The sequence below is a fragment of the Cinclus cinclus genome, chromosome 10 (genome assembly GCF_963662255.1).
Source record: "Cinclus cinclus chromosome 10, bCinCin1.1, whole genome shotgun sequence".
NCBI classification, from domain to species: Eukaryota; Metazoa; Chordata; class Aves; order Passeriformes; family Cinclidae; genus Cinclus; species Cinclus cinclus.
The window spans coordinates 19678222-19697357 of NC_085055.1; the positions used below are offsets into that span (position 1 = coordinate 19678222).

The 19136-nt window shown below is 38.7% G+C and overlaps 1 protein-coding gene across 10 annotated transcripts in view; it reads right to left on the bottom strand.

Moving 5' to 3' along the window:
* The window catches only part of GIGYF2 (GRB10 interacting GYF protein 2), a 75473-nt gene that overhangs the window by 48957 nt on the left and 7380 nt on the right, over nucleotides 1-19136 (bottom strand). For 8 of the 10 annotated variants that reach the window (XM_062499244.1, XM_062499242.1, XM_062499241.1 and 5 more), the window contains exons 2-5: nucleotides 14422-14501; nucleotides 11785-11914; nucleotides 9519-9614; nucleotides 4492-4600 (exon numbers count right to left, since the gene is read on the bottom strand). In XM_062499244.1, coding sequence (XP_062355228.1) covers nucleotides 4492-4600; nucleotides 9519-9614; nucleotides 11785-11914; nucleotides 14422-14462 — 376 coding nt within the window. In that variant the 5' untranslated portion in view covers nucleotides 14463-14501. The other 2 variants (XM_062499250.1, XM_062499251.1) reach the window with 2 other exon arrangements.

A 19136-nucleotide genomic window follows, 5' to 3' on the forward strand; every position in this document is an offset into this window, starting at 1 on the left:
AGCAATCTTGGCCTAATTTCTTCACTACAGAAAAGCTCTCTTCCTTCCTCTCACAAGAGATAATACAGCAAAAGCAGTTCCTAGAGTCAAAACAGAACAAAGGCACTGACTCATCTCTTGTCTCTGAGGCAGCAGAGGTGGGAAGTTGCATACACTTTCCCAACAAAAACAAAGCAGACTTGTACAGTGAGCAGTAGCAGCACTGCAGTGTTCCCCTTGCAGGGGTGAGCAAGGGTGAGTTCATGCTGCCTGCTGGGAGCAAACACGCCACCACCAGAGCCAGAGCACTGGCAATATGGGACACATCACCAGCAAATAATGCAAGTGTCCTGTACAAGAGCAAGAATCAGTTGTTTTACCAGCAACATGGCTTATGGCCATTTAGAAGTATGTAAAATCACAGCCTGAGAAACCTCCCCCCACTCCCCACCCCTGTACGGTCATCCATCAGTGTTTCAGGTGTGCTCCATTACCAAAACGGTCTGAATTAAAATATAACCTTGCAAAATGTCCAAACAATTGATTTTAGGCACTCAGGCTAATGCAGCCTGTGGGGTAACAGTACTCAGCTGCCAACTGCAGTGAATACCACACAATACTGGACAGGACTACTGAAGCCACCTGTGTGTTCATCCACCTCTGGAAACAACATGGGCCCATCCAGCAGTACCAAGCAGAAGCACATGTGTAGCCCCAGCAGACACCAAGCAGACCACAGTGCAGGAAGCATCAAACAGATCCTACAAAGCTGAAGAAGAAAAGCAGCAAGTCAAGGGAAACTGTGGTGTGCATGTCAGTCATTCAGGAAGTAATGTGTGGGCGGGTCTGACCTGAAAGCCCAGTTAATGCTGGCCACAGAATGTAAGAGAAATGCCTGCAGAGAGAGGGGATAGAACTGCACATGTAAGCATACATTTGACATTCTGCTTCTGCACTCCTTGGCTTATTTTAAACAGAATGCCACTTCTGAAAAAAAAAAATACCTGTCACACAAGCAGCAGACTAAGTGCATATGTTGCACCAAGTACTGAATGCAAAGTCAAAAATGTCAATAAACCCTTCCATAACAGACTGGAGCAAATGTATCATCTGCATTTCAGTAATTTCTCAAAAACCTCAGGATGAGGACATCAATCCGACTGGACATTGCAATTATTACAGCAAAGTTACTAACCTGAAAAAGAGACAAGTTTGAATTTAAGTAAAAATGTAAGACACAAGCAGGAGGGTAAGAAGCAGCACCAACTGTCATTCTAAATGTCATTACAAAAAATCCAAAAACCCTACAGAATACAAGAAGCAAAATCTTGAAATTACAGCATAACTGGAGTTTAGGATCTACAATTACAGCCATAATACTGCTTGGGAAAAACAGAATAACTGTAGTTCAACTACTGCTGTTTAGATATGCGAACATTACACTTTCACACCACTGACACACTTTCCAACAGCAGCAAAAACAGATTACAAAGGGCAATGAGGGTGGGTGGGGAAAGAGCTCTAATAGGAAGCAAAGGACCCTGCATAACAGTCTTAACCAAAAGGGAGAACAGCTACAAAACAAAGTGTCTGTAAGCTTACAGCCCATTCCAGGGACTATTTAAATCTCTCCTCATCTGAGGCTCTTATTCATGAATGTTGACATTCCAGTCCTGCCAGCACAAAGCACAGGGCTTAACTGCACACCACAGGGAGCTCCCAGGAAAACAAGTCAATTAGAAAAGAGTCACGTGCAAGTACTTGGTTTCTTCAGACACAGCTTCTTTGTGAAAGAGGAAAAAAAAAGAAAAAAAAAAAAAAAGACAAACCAAACCAAAAATCAAAGCAACTTCCACAGTTACCATATTCTCATCATCACCACACAGGCATTGTCAGTAAAAGCTAGGGTGACTACCCAGAAAACATTTACTGAGTGTTACCTTGCAGTTTTAAATACTGCTAAGTGAATCCCATTTAGAGTTCCACCTGTCATACTCCTTCACCAGCATTTCTTTCCCTTGCCAATCCACCAGAGATTGCATCTCAAATGCTGGAACACAAGTGATTTGTGCCTCAGTTAGGGAACTTCATTAACGAATCTAATCATACTTGCAAATTCCTCTATAAAGCTGCTGTGGTGCAAGTTCCTTCAAGAGAGAAATCTCATTCTGGTAAAGCTAAAGCCTACACTGACCCAGCAGCAGCTTTGCTGCGTACAACTGTGTGAAGTTCATGGAAAACACCAGAAAACCTTTTGAACCCAGGCAATTTTGCAGTGCAGTGAAAATGTTTTCCAACTGTTAAGTGAAGCAGCTCATTTAGTGAGCTAACTCCCAAGATATTTCAAGTCCTTTTCACTGTAACTTGAAAAAAAGCTACATTTAAAGCCTACTTACAGGTCACACTTTCGTAAATATCAACAGTCCTATACTGAATTTTCATAAATAATTATGTGAAAAAAGTCCTTGGCTACAACAGCATCATGTGTATAATTATGAAGACGGTACCATTTTGTCCTGGCAGAAACCTTAATTTCCTTGGTGATATATAGAAACTTTGGGAAGACTCATCATGCCTAGAACCCAACACTAATTGCTCATGGGATGAAGAGGGAAGAATGGAAGAAACAAGCAGCAACCAGGATCAAAGAAGGAAAGCTCAGAAAATTGAAGACAGAAATGTGTCCTTTACAGCTTAGTCAGAGCAGCCTAACAAGCACACCATATAACAATTCCAACACATTAAAAGATCAAATTATGATAAATAAAGCTAAAGCAATTTTGCAACAAAGTTCTTGCTAGCATTTCTTAACAAATCTTAAAAATGAACAATGGGAAACCAGGCATACAAGCAGCTTTCAAACAGTCTTAATACTGCAGACATTTTAAGTTCTGTCCAGCAAAATGTAAGGAACTAAATTTTACTACCAAACAAAACAGACACGCATACAAGTAGATTCAATAACAGAATTACTGGATTAGAAGCAATATTCTGCCACATTTAGCCTTAAAACCTCATTGAAACTAGTGGGGGCAATTAAAAAAACGACCCACTGCCCACTGCATGAGGATGACCTTGTTAATAGTGCAGCAAGAAAACAAAGAAATTAGACAAAAGAAAGCAAAATAAACAGTCTGCCAAATTAGAAATGGTCAAAGTGTCTCGATATTGAAACTAGAGAGCACACTAGTGGGTGTATCATCTCAAATCACCATATTTTAAGCAGCAGTAATTTAATTTGCAGATTAATTCCTGACTTATCTAAAAAAATCAGCCAATACATGTATTCCTAGCAAAATATGAAACATAGGTGGTAGAAACACACACATTAAAATAAAATAAAAAAGCAACAACTCCCAAATGAGTTCACACATCTATATATATATACATGCACACTTTTTTTAATGAAACCCTAGGCATTTGTGCAAATACAATGGCAAACAAAGGGGAAGCAACAGGAAAATCTAGTGATAGTCTCAAAGCTTGAAATTCATATCTTAGCTGGAAAGCAACCACGAGAAGACAGACAACAATCTACAAAGATCTGAGAGATGTAGATTAAAAAGAAAGCAGGATTAAAGAATGAGATCAGAAATGAGAGAACACTTAAGTCAAAGCAAAATTCTGGTCAAGCATCTAATTATATATTAAGTACTTTCTGAAGATCTTACTGAAAATATCACCTGTTAAGGACATGTAGAATTAAATTGTAAAGGGCTCTAAGAGAAACCTCACCTAAGCACTGCAAAGACAGAGGTTACAAGATTATTTACTCAGTATTTCCAAGTTACTAGCTTCCTACTATTCCAAATGCAACCCAACATATTTATATATAAAGCCCCCAAAAAAGAGTTCAGAGAAGTGCACACAGTGAAAGGGAATTGCTAAGATAAATTCTGGGTTTAACAGTTTGGTTTGACTTTAGCAATATGGCTTCAGGACATTTTCTCCATTCATTTGCAAGTGTTTCAGGTGGTCCTGGATGAGACATCAGCTACAGTAATGCACTAAAACTGGAAAGACTCAAATGTCTCCCAAATTCAATTATTCAATTTCCCATTAACTGTTTACACTCAGGATCTTAACAAATGGAGACGACTTTGCAGAACACTGAACACAACCTACTACAACCTTGATTTAAATATATTCCTAAATTTTTTCTACCCTCTCCCTATGAATTGGTTTTATGCTTTTAATAAAGTTATTTCCAACAATTCTGAACCAAAGAATTTCATATTCCACCCCAAAACTACCTTTCCCTTTTGCTTTCCCACCCGCCAACCTGCAAAGGCATATAATAGAGATACCAGTTGTGTACTAAGATGTGCAGAGTCATCACTAAACACAATCTGCATTCTCCAGAACCACCTTGCTGGAAAGGTTTCAAAGCTTTAAGCAAAAAGAAACTGAGCATGAGTAGACCTGGCTCTAGCCAAGTTCCACTTAATATCTCTGAGCAGCTTTGACCTGGATCACCTGGATCCATTGCAGCACATCCCACTGGCAGCTCACCTCGACCTCTGGAGGAACTTCGACCTCGAGGAGCCCCTACCACTGTTCCTCCTCCACGTCCCGTCAACCGCAGGACAGCAGCACTGTTTACAGACATCGAGAAATTTCTCTGCCAAGAAAAAAAGTCATAGTCAGATTTGACTGGAAAAACCTTCACAAAGAAGCCACAAACAAATACACACAAAAAAATAAAAACCAAGCAAAACAAAAAGAAAAACCAGAAACATTTACCATTATCTTAAATTTGGCTTTGTTATCATTACAAATTCTCTACAATTAACGCTAGAAAGGAAAAGGATTCTATGCACACGTGAGCAGCTGAAGTGGGCTATAAAAGGATCTTGGTCAGTATTACCATCTCCAAGTTACAAAGCTGAGATTTCTATGCTCTGAAGTAAGCATTTGAACACCTACTCCTTTATCAGGTGATGCCAGCACAGAAGCCATCAGAACATCAGCAGTGTTAAACACACATTCTGCTGCAAAAAGAGACAGGCACCTGCCTATACCTGACACCAACAATTAATACCAATTCCAAACTTAGTTCTTAAGCAAAGCAGGAACATGTAAAGACCAAGACAACTTGAATAAAATTATATTTAACAATCTCCTTTGCAGAAATAAGCCTTTTTATTTTCCAAGTATCACAAGGTAACATTTTAGGAAAAATTAAGTGTACTTAAGGCTTCTGAGATTTAAGTGATGCTCATTTTAATAAGAACATAAACACCAGTAAAATTCAACTTTAGCTTAATACGAAACAATTGCTAAAGAAAAAGTTATTTCAATAAAGAATGGATAAATATAACCAACTTTGACCCTATTCTCTGAGCACAAATACTTGGAAAACTGGGCCAAAGAATTCAGAAGCATGTTGAAAAACATTAACAAGTGAACCTGAATTGACACACACTTTCTGAATGCAAGTTTTGAATAATTAGAATCCAAACAGCTGCTATATCAGGCTTCTTGAAAGGAACTTAAAGCCAGCAAGGTGCTTGTATCAACTCATCTGAATTACTGTGACTTTGAAGCTCTTCAGAGAACAATGAGACAAGTGAAAATATACTATTTGAAATCTAAATCACTAAGATCAAAGCCAGTAGGAGTTCTAATACATTACAGAAACATTTCAAAAACTTCTTGATATGTGCTCTCTACAAAAGTAGATCTTCCTTCAAGAAAGAATTGGTAACTAATTAGACTTGAGGGGAAAGAAAAAATGCAGTGATGCATGGCAAAAAAAGCAAGGCCAGCCTCCAGCAAATCTGTTTTCTGAGCTAGCTCTTCAAGTTTAAAGCAACCATTTTAACTGCAAGTCAAAAGGAACCACCTCCATCTGCCTCTGAGCAAACCACCATCTTTCCAGCTGTTGATACTTCTGTTTTTTTGTGAAGCGCTGAGAATATTTCATTACAAAAACATTTAAGCTATTTATCAGAATCATTGTCTTGCATAGGAGATTCCTGCTTTTTTTTACTGCCTTATTCTTCCTGTGAGAACAAAGTAAGATGATTATTTTCTTTTCCAATTCATTTTTAATTTGACTTGTCTTCCTGAACTCTGAGCAACTTCTCCCTCCCCTCTATAGGGCCTGCTGCAGTGAAGGCCTAGTGGTAACAACCCAATGGTAAGAACCACAGTAAGCAATAAAAAAGCTAAGTTAAAAAAGCAAAAATTGCCCTACTACTGATCAGTGTATTCCTTCAATGACCATTGCTGACAATGCACACTGAAAAACAAAGCTGCCACAAAAACAGCTTTAGCAGCAAATGAAGATGTCTTAGGAAACAGGTGTCAGGAAAATAACCAAAGAGGACACAAATCTCCATTATATTCAGCAAGAGTTTGAGTCTCCCTTACTATGCAAGCAGGTAAGATTAAGACAACCAAATCCTCCCCTAATGCAAACAGAAAAAAGGGGAGCAGTGGGAAAGGCAAAAGAACACTTGCTGCACACTGCCAGCGCTCTGTGGTGGAAAGACCTGTTAAAGCCACCTGCAGAAAGCTTCTTTGCTTCAACAGACACTACCCTGGAAACACATCTTAGACAAATCTATGATTATAAATAGACAATATTTCATTACATTAAATGAATCAGTTGAACTCTAGGTTAGCTCAACAACTTTATCTTCAGAAAAGTAGCATTTTACATAAAAAGAACCAGCAATTCCATCCAAAGCACATCCATGACACGTTGAAGGGAACACTGTACTTTTAAGTATCCAATTAAATACTACAAGACTAAACACATTTAAGTTAATATAGCTGACATGATCTGTCATCCATCCCTAGATAAGACATCTTCATATCAGCTCAAGACAAGTTCTTCCCATAGTATACATACAACTGCAGCACCATCAGGTGTGTAACACAGCAGGAATTGTTCTGAATGTAAGGCCAAAGGAATCCTGACAGGCAGTTGCAACTGAACACTATGCCAAAGTACTAGTGTTCTGATCAGCCTCTCTTCTAAGGACTCCCAAAGCCCTGCCCCTTGAGTTCTGAGATAATACTATGCTAAGTATTCATGGAGGGGATAAAAAGGTCTTTTGAACTCTCTTTTGCCAGTCTTAATAGTAAGAATTTTCCTGCACCACAGCTAGCAGCAAATCCATTAACATTCACCTGAGTATCACTTTTGAACATGACCCTTAATGACAAACAAAGTTATGTCATGGGGAACAAACACCAGAATTTCTAACTTGAAAAAATGTCATTCGCCTGGTACCTCAAATCAGTCATGAAGACAGGATAAAAAAGGACTTGAAAAAAGAGATTATTCACATCCTCTGGGTCCCCAGAAAGCATTAAAGGAAAAGTTTTCTTAAAAAGGGAATACGGACCTCTTCTTTCAGATTATGATTTCTGTGGAGATTAGAGAGAATTGTTAAGTTGCTTAAAGGCTCCTGTATGATGGTAGGTGAGAAGGAGCAGGAAAAAGCAATGACATGCTATACGCCAACTCCTCAGAGTATTCAAGACTGGTGAAACACTGGGCACCAGCAGAGGACCACATCTATCCCTGAAGCTCAGCAGCAACTACCATCTCATCTGTACTCAGCACACTTCCAATACCATAGCCTTCAACTCATGTTATTTCTCACAGACAATATTTTGACAATCACCAGAAGTTAGCACCCCCTTACACTGTAAAAGGCCTATAGTCCTCCCTGAAAGGCTTCACTGTGCATCAAGCCCAGAATTACATGCCCAAAGATGTTTACACAAAGGTTCAACATTCAGGTGTGCTACTGTTATGTCTGGCTGACCATTTCTGGATCCCATCTCTTCCTACTCAGTAACAGGAGCTAAGACCTCCCATAAAAGCATAGTCTCAATCTCAGTTGCCTTTCAAGACTATCTGTGACATGAAGTGCTTACAGAGCATCCACGTGAACTCAAATATAACTGCTGATTAAAAACTACACCATCAGTATCTTGTGTGAAATGACAGCATCCTACAGAGACACAAGAAGAATGGACCAACTCCAAAGAGAAAGGAAATCCAGAAGAGGATTTGCCAAAGCACCCAGGCACAGAACAAAATTAAAAATTCAAGAACACAACAGCCTGGGGCAGGCAAAGGAAGAAAGATGTTCTGATATCTTAAGAAACTAATAGTAACACTACCCACCTCTGAAAAATCAAATTACTCAAGTCAGTAAAAACACTCAGTTTCCTATTACAAAAGAAACAAAAAAAAACCCCTCCAAACTACAGTATTATCAAGTAAGAAAAGTGCTAAGAAATATGACAAATCAGAGAGCAACGGCAAAATCAAAAGTTCTGACAGCCAGAGGAAATCATTCAGAGTCAAAAGTCAGGGGCACTTATCCAGAGAAGATGGGCAGTTTACTCCATTAGGAATCAAATTTAAAGCAAGAGCTTTCAAACTACCCAGATCAGTCATCCTTGAAATGGAATCCTTACGGACTACCTGTTCTCACTCTCATCTTACCCATCCCTATGTGGTCATACACCTATAAACTGCTTATATATAGAGCAGTTAACACAACTGCATCTTCTTCATAAATGTTAACAGTCAAAAAATTTCAGCACTGCTCTAAAGAACACATAACTGAAGCTACAGAACTTAACCACTTTTGTCACTCTCTGGTTACCAAGAGAAGGTGGTAAAAAAACTGTAGAAAATGTCACTGCTCTGAAAATGGTGCATACTTAAAAAAAGGTAACACTTCCCAGATGGTGATCCTGGATTTAACAACCTGTCTACTTTCAACAGAACATTGGATGAGGAAACATTTTTTCAAATTTAAGACAATAATTGAGCATGGATAGAACTTAAATTTTATGCTGATATAGCACGCTTTCACTATTTCTTTCTCTGTGTCTTAGGTTACAATGAAAAGGTATAACCAAAGCAATGTATCTATTACCATCTTCGTAAGATGTTAAAATAATTGAGGCAGTGTTCTTTATCTCCTTCGTGACTCATCCGTGCTAACTCCTTCTGGGGGACTCTCTCCCCTAAAGGGCCATCAAGGCCTCCCCTTCCATGACCTTGACTCAGAATTACATCTTTCCACTGAGAGATGCCCCACCCAGGGGGAGGAACCAAACATTCCTACCTTTATATAATGTGACACTTGGAACACCAGGAGAGCACTACCGCTGGATTCCCAGAGGACCAGAGCTCAATAAGCAGCACTGGACCTCCAGAGAAGGACCAGATCTTTCCACAGGATCACTGCTTTGACAAAACCACATCCATCACTCCAACGGTTCTGTAGCCACCATTTAATGGGACTGCTACCACCACCCTGGCCAACAGGGAGTCAGGTTCTACTCTCACTATCAGTTTAAGTCAGAGTTTCTGTACTACTGCCTTTCTTTTAATTTTCCTATTAAAATGTAGTTTTGACTTGAAATCTCCCGCTGGTTTGCTTTCAAACCAGTACACTCGAAGACTTAATAGTAAATTTCAAATTTTATTGTTTTTCTTAATGGAAGCATACTCTTTATTATGTCTTTAGACTAATCTAAACATTAAAAAAGATACAAACCTGTTCTTCTTCTGTAAAAGGTACAAGTGCCAGTGGTGGCAGGGGCTCCTCTTGTAAAATAGGCAAAAATTCCTTATCCAGAAGGTCTGAAGGTATCTGTATGAAAGAAAAAGAGAATTTTACTATATGCAAGTATTTTCACTTCAGAGATGATGCCACACACATTGATTCACACAATTTTTATTCTTCCAACTCTGTCTCCTTCTACCCAGTATTTCCAGTAACTCTAATTGGGGGTGGGTATAACTCTACTGCAAATTTACAAGCCCCATAAAAAAGCATTCTTATAAACAAGGCATCCAAAGCATCACCCACCCACAAGGCCACAGACATCAGAACTCAAACTTACACAGCACTGCAGCTGAAATCCAAATCAAGTGACATTTCATCTTGTAAATCAAAAACTACTGCTTTTAATTTCAACACATTTTTACAGACAGACTTTTAACTAACAAAACTACCATCTACAGTAGAGAGGCTGTATCTGATTTAAAGTAAGCAACTCCAATCTACAACCAACAAGAAGAGCAAAAACAAAAAAGGACCAAATCCAAATCAATCAAAAAAACACACAAAACAAAGCCAAGTACAAAGAAACCATATGTACAGATTAACTAGAAAACACTAACGATTTAAATCAAAATAATTTTTTAATCAGAAGCTCCATCAATAGATGTGACTTTGAGAATGTGGACAAGAACCTCCAGTTACATACAGCCAAGTGAGCTCCAAATATGCCAATGGATAACTGCTTCAAAAATAATTAGTCATTACACCAAAGACGTTTTTTCATTTAGATATATGCTAGCAGAAGTCTTCCTGCTTACAGTCAGTCTCTCCATTAATTAGAGATGCAAAAGCTTAAAAATATTGCTGACATCTACTAGCTGACTAAAACCACTGCCAAGAGTCTTCTCAGTCTTCTTAACTAGAATCACTCGACACCCTGGAAACACGTGGATATCAAAAGAAAGACACAGTCTAATCATAATGCCCTTTTGGCAAACACATAGGAAGAAAATATTCTTTTGGACCATTCATAACGATCAGAGAACTTCCTCTAACACAGGATATTTGAGGGTTGTTCTGAATCAGCCTCAAGAGCAGAGGCTGCAGCATCATCTGACATAACAAACACAAACTGCAAAAAAAAAAAAAAATTACTTCTGACTGGCTGACCTATTCAAGCTAACATCAAGATTTAAATCGCAGTTTCCTGAAGTAGAACAGGACAATTCTACATGTTAAACCATGGCTTTAAGCTATACCACACTTAACAGACTTAGAAAAATCTCTGACATTCAATGCCCTTAAATCCATGTTCAAGCAATGCAGGGCTCCCAACATTGCACAAGAATGTCAGCACAGCAAAGCCAGGATAGGAACATGAAGCGGTGTGTGCTCATCTCCATTCCAAGCCCAAGGTACAATCCTGACATCATTTCTTACAGTCCCTCCCTCCCTCAAGGGTAAGCTCTCAAGGGAATTGAGACTTCCAAGTCTGCTGCAATAATAAACTAATCACTGTCTCCATCTAAAGAAAAACCCAATGTTTACAACTGCAGAATGTATTACTTATTTGTCTGAAAGATCTCTGAAATTTTGTATCTTTTACATCAGTGAGAGCCCTCATTTGAAGTGAAACCAGAAGGAAGTTCTTGATTTTCTACACTGCTCTTATGCATTACAGGTCACTGTTTCTGTGTCCAGAGACCTGAGCTAACTGAGGACTGCTCTCACTGGGCTAGTTACCTGTTAAAGTGAACTGACTTAAAATGGGACAAATAGAGACCTTTTGCTTTTTTTCCACAAGATCTGCTCCTATGATTTACTGCCTGACTCTGTAGTGGAATCAAGTAACTATTATGCACTACATTAAATAAAATCCTACTGAGGCAAGCAAATCTGCACAGCTGCAAGGAGACTTTAACCCTCAGTCATCTGTGGCAGTGGGACTGAATATAGCAATCAGTTTTTTTTGTTCTCTGGGGTACAGGAAGTTACACCTAAAATGTGAAAAAACCCAAAAAACAACAAAAAACACCCACACAAAAACAAACAAACAAAACCCCCAAAAACATACTGAATCTGGTAAAAGTGCAATGAAACAAGTGCACACATGAAAACCCCCCACAATCAGACCTCTCCAGTCTGGGATTGCAAGGGATACGTGATTTATTTGTACATAATCACAAAATACAACCAACTATTCCTAACCACAAGACTATCATTAGGAATACACACATCAGGCCACCTTCCTGCTCACCTTATTATCCTTTAGAAAAAGTGCCAACATTTCTTCTCTCCCATAGCGATAGTCTGCTAGTTTGTACTTCGGCAAAGCCGGAGACAGAGGAGGGGATGTCACACTCCCGCCACTAGACAAAGCTCGCAGCCTAAAAGAAAGCAGAAAAGCAATGAAAACTGAATTGAGAATATCTTCACCTGTGCTACCATCCCTCTGCACATTTACAGATTTCACACAAGCAAAATAAATACAGTACTGAAAGTAAAGATGTTAATAGTTTAACTTCACAACTCTAAATGTCAGTGCTTCAATAGGAAGAGTGGAAGAACCTCTCTTGTTTCACCCACAGCAAGGAGAGCAAGAAAGAAAGATCTCCTATGAGCACATCAAGGAATTCAATTTGCCCCAGGAAAACTCTTCTGTTGACGATACAGCATGTCAGCTACACCCCCCCAAAAGCCTTGCCTAAGCTATTTACACAGACTGCACACAAACCAGTGGGACATCTTAATGACAACAGCTTCCTTTTGCCAAGAAAAATTCTTACCATGCTAAGATAGTGCAGCAAATATTAAGCTAAGAAAAGAATTTATTCAGAGGTTTCATGAAGTTTAACAGAACAGAGTAAATTTTATAACAAAGTTTGTTCTTGTGTCTCTGAAATCCTCCCTTACCACAAATCTCTTTTCCACAAGTAAAAAAAAAAATAAAAAGGCAAGCCATTAATTTTAAAGAGTGCATATACCATCTAACTTAGGCTATCAATAAAAGGAAAAAAAAATTAAAAGGTATGCACAAAATATAGGGACACTACTTCGGAGACATTGGAAGCAGCAATCTAATAAATCTAATTTATGCTACCACATTTGTTCCCATCCCACACAGATAAATTACTAGACTTCTTACAGGTACCATCTTACTGTTTTACATTATTCCCACTCTGCAGGTGAATTAAGTCTCATTCTACACAGCCACTTCCTCAGCTATCCAAATAAAAGGTATTTTTAAGTTTGAGGAATCTTTTACAAAAGGATACATGTGTCAAGAAACAAAACCCTGCCCATTTTCTTACATCCTCTTTGATGGGCAACTTAGACAAGTAAAACAGTAAAAACTGCTCTCAGCAATCAAAAAATCCTTGGAAGGGAAGTAGCTCTAATCTAAAGCAGTGACTCAAAGGCAACCTTTCACCTAATTACTGAAGCATGCTTCAATTTGTTTTATTGTTCTTTAAGCAAAATAAAAAATCATCTGCAAGTTAAAAGATGAGCTATTTTTTTAGTTTGGTGCCACCATGTGGCAGTTCCTCCACATATCACTTCCAAATAAACTGCCTGAAGTAGAATTATTTAAAGGATTTGATGGCTCAGTGCAATGCTCAACACCAATCAGATCAAATGTAACCCAGAGTTTCACTGTTAAGTGATACAGCAGCTTATGTGACTATACCACAATCCAAGAGAAAAATCATAAATCTTATGTTCCATTTTTCCTGTAAAAATATGCTAGTTCACTGAGGTACAATACATGCTTCCACACATACTCTAATCTGGTTTTTAAACTAACTGGAGACAGTCCCCTCACTATGACATAGCAGCTAAGTTACTGCTGAACTACATGCATTTTTTAGAATTGTCTTTCCCCTTCTCTTTTTTTTTCTTTTTTTTTAAGTAAAACTATGGCTTCCATCCATCAAGAGTCTAATCATTTCTGTCTCTTACACTGATGAGCACTCCAGCACAAGATATTTGCCTGGTGGGTATATTTATAGATACTGACAAATCCATTCTTTAACCTTCTTTCATTCTAACAAGATAGACTGAGCTCTCATTGTTTCACAGGCTGCAAATCACATCTTACCTCTTCACTGAATCCTCTCCAATTTCTGTACATTGTGTATAGAAATGTGTCAGCAAAAGTGAATGCTATTCAAGTAACAGTTCTATCATAGGCCATGCAGCAACTGCATTTCCTATAACCACTCACATTCCCATTCACACACTTGGGGATCAATCTCTCCTCAGAAACCACACCACTCAGAATTCTTGTTTGTAACCAAAGTCACCAATCCTTTAACAAGAAATTGGAACAAATACTGAATAATCACACCTGTGCAATTGCTCTTTAGCAAAAGCCAGGACAATGCATGCCAGACAAGCTGTAAAACTAACAGCTGACACAATTACATGACAGCATGGATTCCCCTGAATACAACAGCTCTCCTTTCCTGACATTTTTCAATACAAACGTGCAGGACACTGACACAAAACTCACACTTCTACCGTATTTCAAACAGGGGTTAGGTTTTTTAAAACTGAGAAAATGAAATGCTTGCTTAGCTATAGATTTAAGTATAGTGAAAATAGTTTAAGAACGTCCTTATTAATATGCATTGCATAGAAAGACTGAATAAGCACATCTTCAATTACTCTGTGCATACCTCTGAGATCATAAACATTACTCCTCCCTCAAATGCTTCACAAAATGAAGACTAATTTTATAATATTGCTTTAGATCACACACCAGGGACTGAGGTGAAGCAGGACAAAAACCCAAAGATTTTATATTCCATTCAGTCCCATAATCAATTCTGCTCCAAAGGCAAAAAATTCTTTTGGATGAGCTCTGGAGTCTGACAAAACAGAAGTAACTTACCATTCAGGCCCAAAGTTAAGTGTCTGAGTTTCTGCTGCCATTTTTTCCTGTTCTATTCCTCTTTTTTAAAAACTGTGAACCTGAAAATTAAAAATATTTATTATGAAAACAGCTGGATTGATACAGCCCTTCATAGATTAACTCAAAATACGAAAGCATACCTGGTCATGCAAAAAAGTGAAAAAATTTACTACAATGAATTTTTTTTTTTTTTAAGGAATCCATTTCAGCTTTCCAACACAGATTCATTCAGTAACAGAGGAGCAACTGCATCAAGATTTCTTCCCTAAATCCCTCTTTTAACAGCTCAAACAGGACACTGGATTAGGGTATCTGAGGAAACAATTTGTACAAGCACAGAGAACTTGATGCATAATCCTCTTCTCCAAGAACACTGATGCTTAATTAACAGAATTGCTGCTTCCTGACAATTACAAGAGGAAAAAAAACCCACTAGAATTACAGCAAGATAGATTTGCCAGCTGAGTGGCAGAGTATTCAAAAATTTTCCACTGCTCATTCTTGAAAAATCAGCCTTCTAAAGAATGAGTACATCCTATGCTACAACATCCTCCAAAATTCTGCAGGCAAACAACAATATTTCTTTCACTCTTGGTTTTATTAAGCAAAAAAATATACATAACTTCAGACTTCAGCTAATTTCATTGCTGTTAGCCAGGGTAGGTCCTGCAGACACTAGCAAAGCTCAGGTCAAGTCCTTACATATATCCAGAGTGTACAGAAAAGAGCAGATGAAGCCATGCAAGAAGGAAAAAACAAGACTAGGGTAAGGCTATGAACTTTTCCCTGACAGAAGCAAGTCCAGCCCAGGCAGCTCTGGAGAAGTGTCTTTTCACACAATAAATACAAGCTCCTCTTTCCTTCCAGCAGCAGCCAAATCCAAATCTGCACAGGAAGACAGTCTTGTTTGTAACAAACCAAACACACTGTAGGTAAAGCCCAAGAAAATGAAGAATCTGAAGCCTCATCTGCAGACACTGGTTGATTAGACTTCAAGAGCCCATAACATCAGGGAGGGAACTCTGCTGTATCAGAACCACATCCCCTAGCAGATCCAGGGACTAAGTCAATGAGTTTGTCTACACTTTGCGTAAAAGGTGATGAAAGAGAAAAACAAAATCCAGGGAGATAGAAGAGGAAAGGGTATTAGTTATTGAAAAAAACAAGACAAAATTAAACAAAGGAAGGAAACTTTTTTCTTATATATGTTCCACAGAAGTAATGATATTAAAGAAAATGAATCAAGACCCTCAAAGCTAGAAAATGACAAAACATACTAAAACCAAATATGCTAATACTGCTTGAGCCAATTTTACCCAATTAATTTGGGCATAAAATTATAAATGCTTATAAAACTCCCTGCAGCCTAAACCCACTACCTAACATTTGGCTTATGTGTTTTACCAACATGCCATATCTTCTTTGTCCCAAACAGAGTAAATTAGATACACGTCTTAATGTTTTTATTTTCTAGAATAATTCTAGAGAATGAAATGGAATTCTCCCTACCACCTGCACCAAAAGCTAATACAAAAATACCCAGATATTCTCACAAGCCTAGTCTGAGATTATTTTGGTCTGATGTGAGTTGCCTTTCTGAAGCAGCTGACAGCTCATTAGAACATTCAAGGTATATCCATTCATCATCCTGCAAATCAAAATAAAAGGTGAGGAACCCAAAGACAACATGCAGCAGCCACAACAGAAAATACTGTGGGGCAATTCAAGTAAACCATCATGCACACACTAGGGCAGAGACAAGCCTCTAACACAATTCCTAGCAGCCTTAATAGGATGGCTGTCCCTCCAATTCCTGCAATGCCTGTAATCCTGCTGGGGGTGGAGTGGGGTGGAGAGTTTTCAGATCAATCCATGTGCATCACCAGGGAACCTGGGATCTTTAACTCCTAACATCAAAGCTTGTCTAGTATCAGTAACACCAAAAAGGCTGGCACTCAGGGTTAAACAATGAAAACACAGCTGAAAAGCATCACATACAAGGACAAAGCATTAGAACACAGTTAAGCTCAAGCCGTTCACTGGTTCTGGACCCACTCGGCCCCACTCTCCAGCCTCTGCATTACCCTCTCAAAAAACTGAGGATGGTGTTTCTGTACTAGACTCCTTAGCAGTTTAGTGCCTACAAGAATGCTTGTCTCATCCCAGTGAGCTGCTAAATGGCTTTTCCCATCCCTCATTTTGGCCACTGCACTTTGTTTTGTGAACTCTTCCTCTTCTGTGTTGCATTCAGGTTAAGTTACTCCATGCCTAGAAGTTCTGACTGTATGAATTTTGAACTGAAAACAAGACAACTGCAAGTGAATGAAATTGAACTGACTATATCACCCTCAAAACCCAAAACAGAATGAAACAGATGTGCAGATAATCTGAATAGGTGTGACAGGTGACCTGAATAGACAACACTATCCAGAAATAAAACACACATGTAAAAAATTACAGACAAGGCTGAGAGAAAAATGCTGGACAAGAGGCACCCTCAAAATGAGCAGTGATTTAGGAGGATGGCAGAGAACAGGGAAAAGACTCAGGAAAGCTAGGACAGCAAGTGTACCAGAGGAAAACACTAAAGCCACGTCAGAGCAGATGAAACAGGGAGTGGAAACCCTGTGCTGCTTCCACTGGCTCTCAAAGTGGTGGCCAAAAGGGGAGAGCATGGAAACCAAACTGAGAGGAACCTCTGACAGTGACTGCACACCACACCTGGCTCGTGTGCAGGAGAAGCTGCACTAACTGGAAAGGCGAGTTGGGTGGACAAGGCAGCACTTGCATCACAGGAGGCAAAAGTCAGGGTGGAGTAAGAAAAAGGATGAGGAATTCAGAGAAGGGAATGAATGATCAGGTCACAAACTTAACCATTCTGGCTAAGCAAGAGGTGTGAACTTATCACATCTTTATTATCTAGACCACTTTCTTGGGTCTTAAAATCCAATACTAGTAACAGAAATGTTGATTTTGGTCTTTATTAAAATGCTGTTTCCTTATTAATCAAGGATGGCATATTACAAAAAACATTATATACCTAATATTTTCTCCTTGATATTATTTGGTGAGGGAAAAGCCCCTTTCTGAACAGCTAGTTTTGTGAGTTGAGGTTTTCTACAAATCAAAGGTTATTGACTGAGGAATCTCCACAGCCATAAATTTTATATAGGCAGACAGCACACAGGCAGCCTCAAGCTGAAGCAGGAAACTGAGGCAACATTTTGATAGTGGTCAGTTAACAGCACTGCCTGGCCAAGGTGGCGACCTGGTGCTTCCCACCACTCCTCCAAACGGGAACATTTTCCCAAAGTTTTCTTCAAGTAAGGTCAATATTTGATCAAGGTGCCAGTGCAACTTTACAAACAGTTGGGGTTTTCCTGCACATTTTTCAGGAAAAATGGAATTGGCTGGTAAATGGAATTGGGACCCCATTTTCCTAGCTAACAACCACAACCAGCCACCAACCTGCCCTCAGCATGCACAAGTGGAAAGGGAAGAAATCGTATCAACCCCACCAACAACCTGCAGGCTGGCAAGAGGGGAAAAAATAAAAAAAAAAAACTATTTTGCCAGCTGTTTAGTACTTGGAAAGTCAGAAATCCACCTTCTGAACAGACACAAACTGTAAACCAATAACATGAAGCCTTTAAGTAGTTTTCATTCACAATTAACAGGTAATATTATATGTGCAGAAGCTGCTATCAGCAACACTCATTTCACTGTCTCACTTTAGGAACAAGAGTTATTTTACCAAGCTTACAGTTTCTTCAATTATTTTTCAAGCTCACTATTTAGTACTTAATGTATTAAAGCTCTCAAACATCTGCTACAGACACAAGCCAGAACTTGATTCTACTAGCTAGATTTATGTGTTAAAATCTGTAAGATATTTCAGTTGAAGGTCTACAATTACCATGGCACACTCTGCCCATAAGCTCTGGTATCTTATTTAAAACATACAGTTAGCTAATAAATATCTAGACAAAAAGCTGTTTTCAGAGATTTGACAAATCAAAATTACCATGTTTTCCAGGCTTTGCTCAACCTCAACAAAATTGCCATTTAAGGTTCATTTGTTACTGATAGGCACCTGCATTGAGATTTTCAGGCAATGTTAAAATCCTACACTTCCATTACAGAATTCTCTCAGCTTGCAGCACATGACTGTCTCACCAAGATGTTCTGCTGCATTGAGTAGAGGCTACCAAGACAGAGGTTCTTAGCATTCCAAGCTAAGCCCAGGCAATTGTTGCATTCAGGTCTGACCATCTAATCTTTTCTGTGGAAAAAAAAAAAAAAAAAAAAAAAAAAAAAAAAAAAAAAAAAAAAACAAAAACCTAATTAAAGATTTGACTGTCATTGCAATTTATAGCTTTGGGGCCACCACGTGCTTAGCTCTTTTACCTTTGGAAACCTAAACCTTGAAAAAAAAATATACCACTGATCCTTCCTATACACAGCTATTTTATTTTCAAATGATCAGAGGTGTTTAGGAAGTACTCTTTCCTTTCAAGGTAGTTCTGTTGCTACTGTAGGTCTGAAAGAGTCTTTTAAACCTAGAAACTGCATGAAAATGTGAGAACCAAAGGATACAACAGAAATCCAGCATGAGCAGACTTAACTGGAAGCAAATGGATTCTCCTTAAATAAATATGGAGAAGGATTTTAACAGCAGAGTTCCACCATTAAAC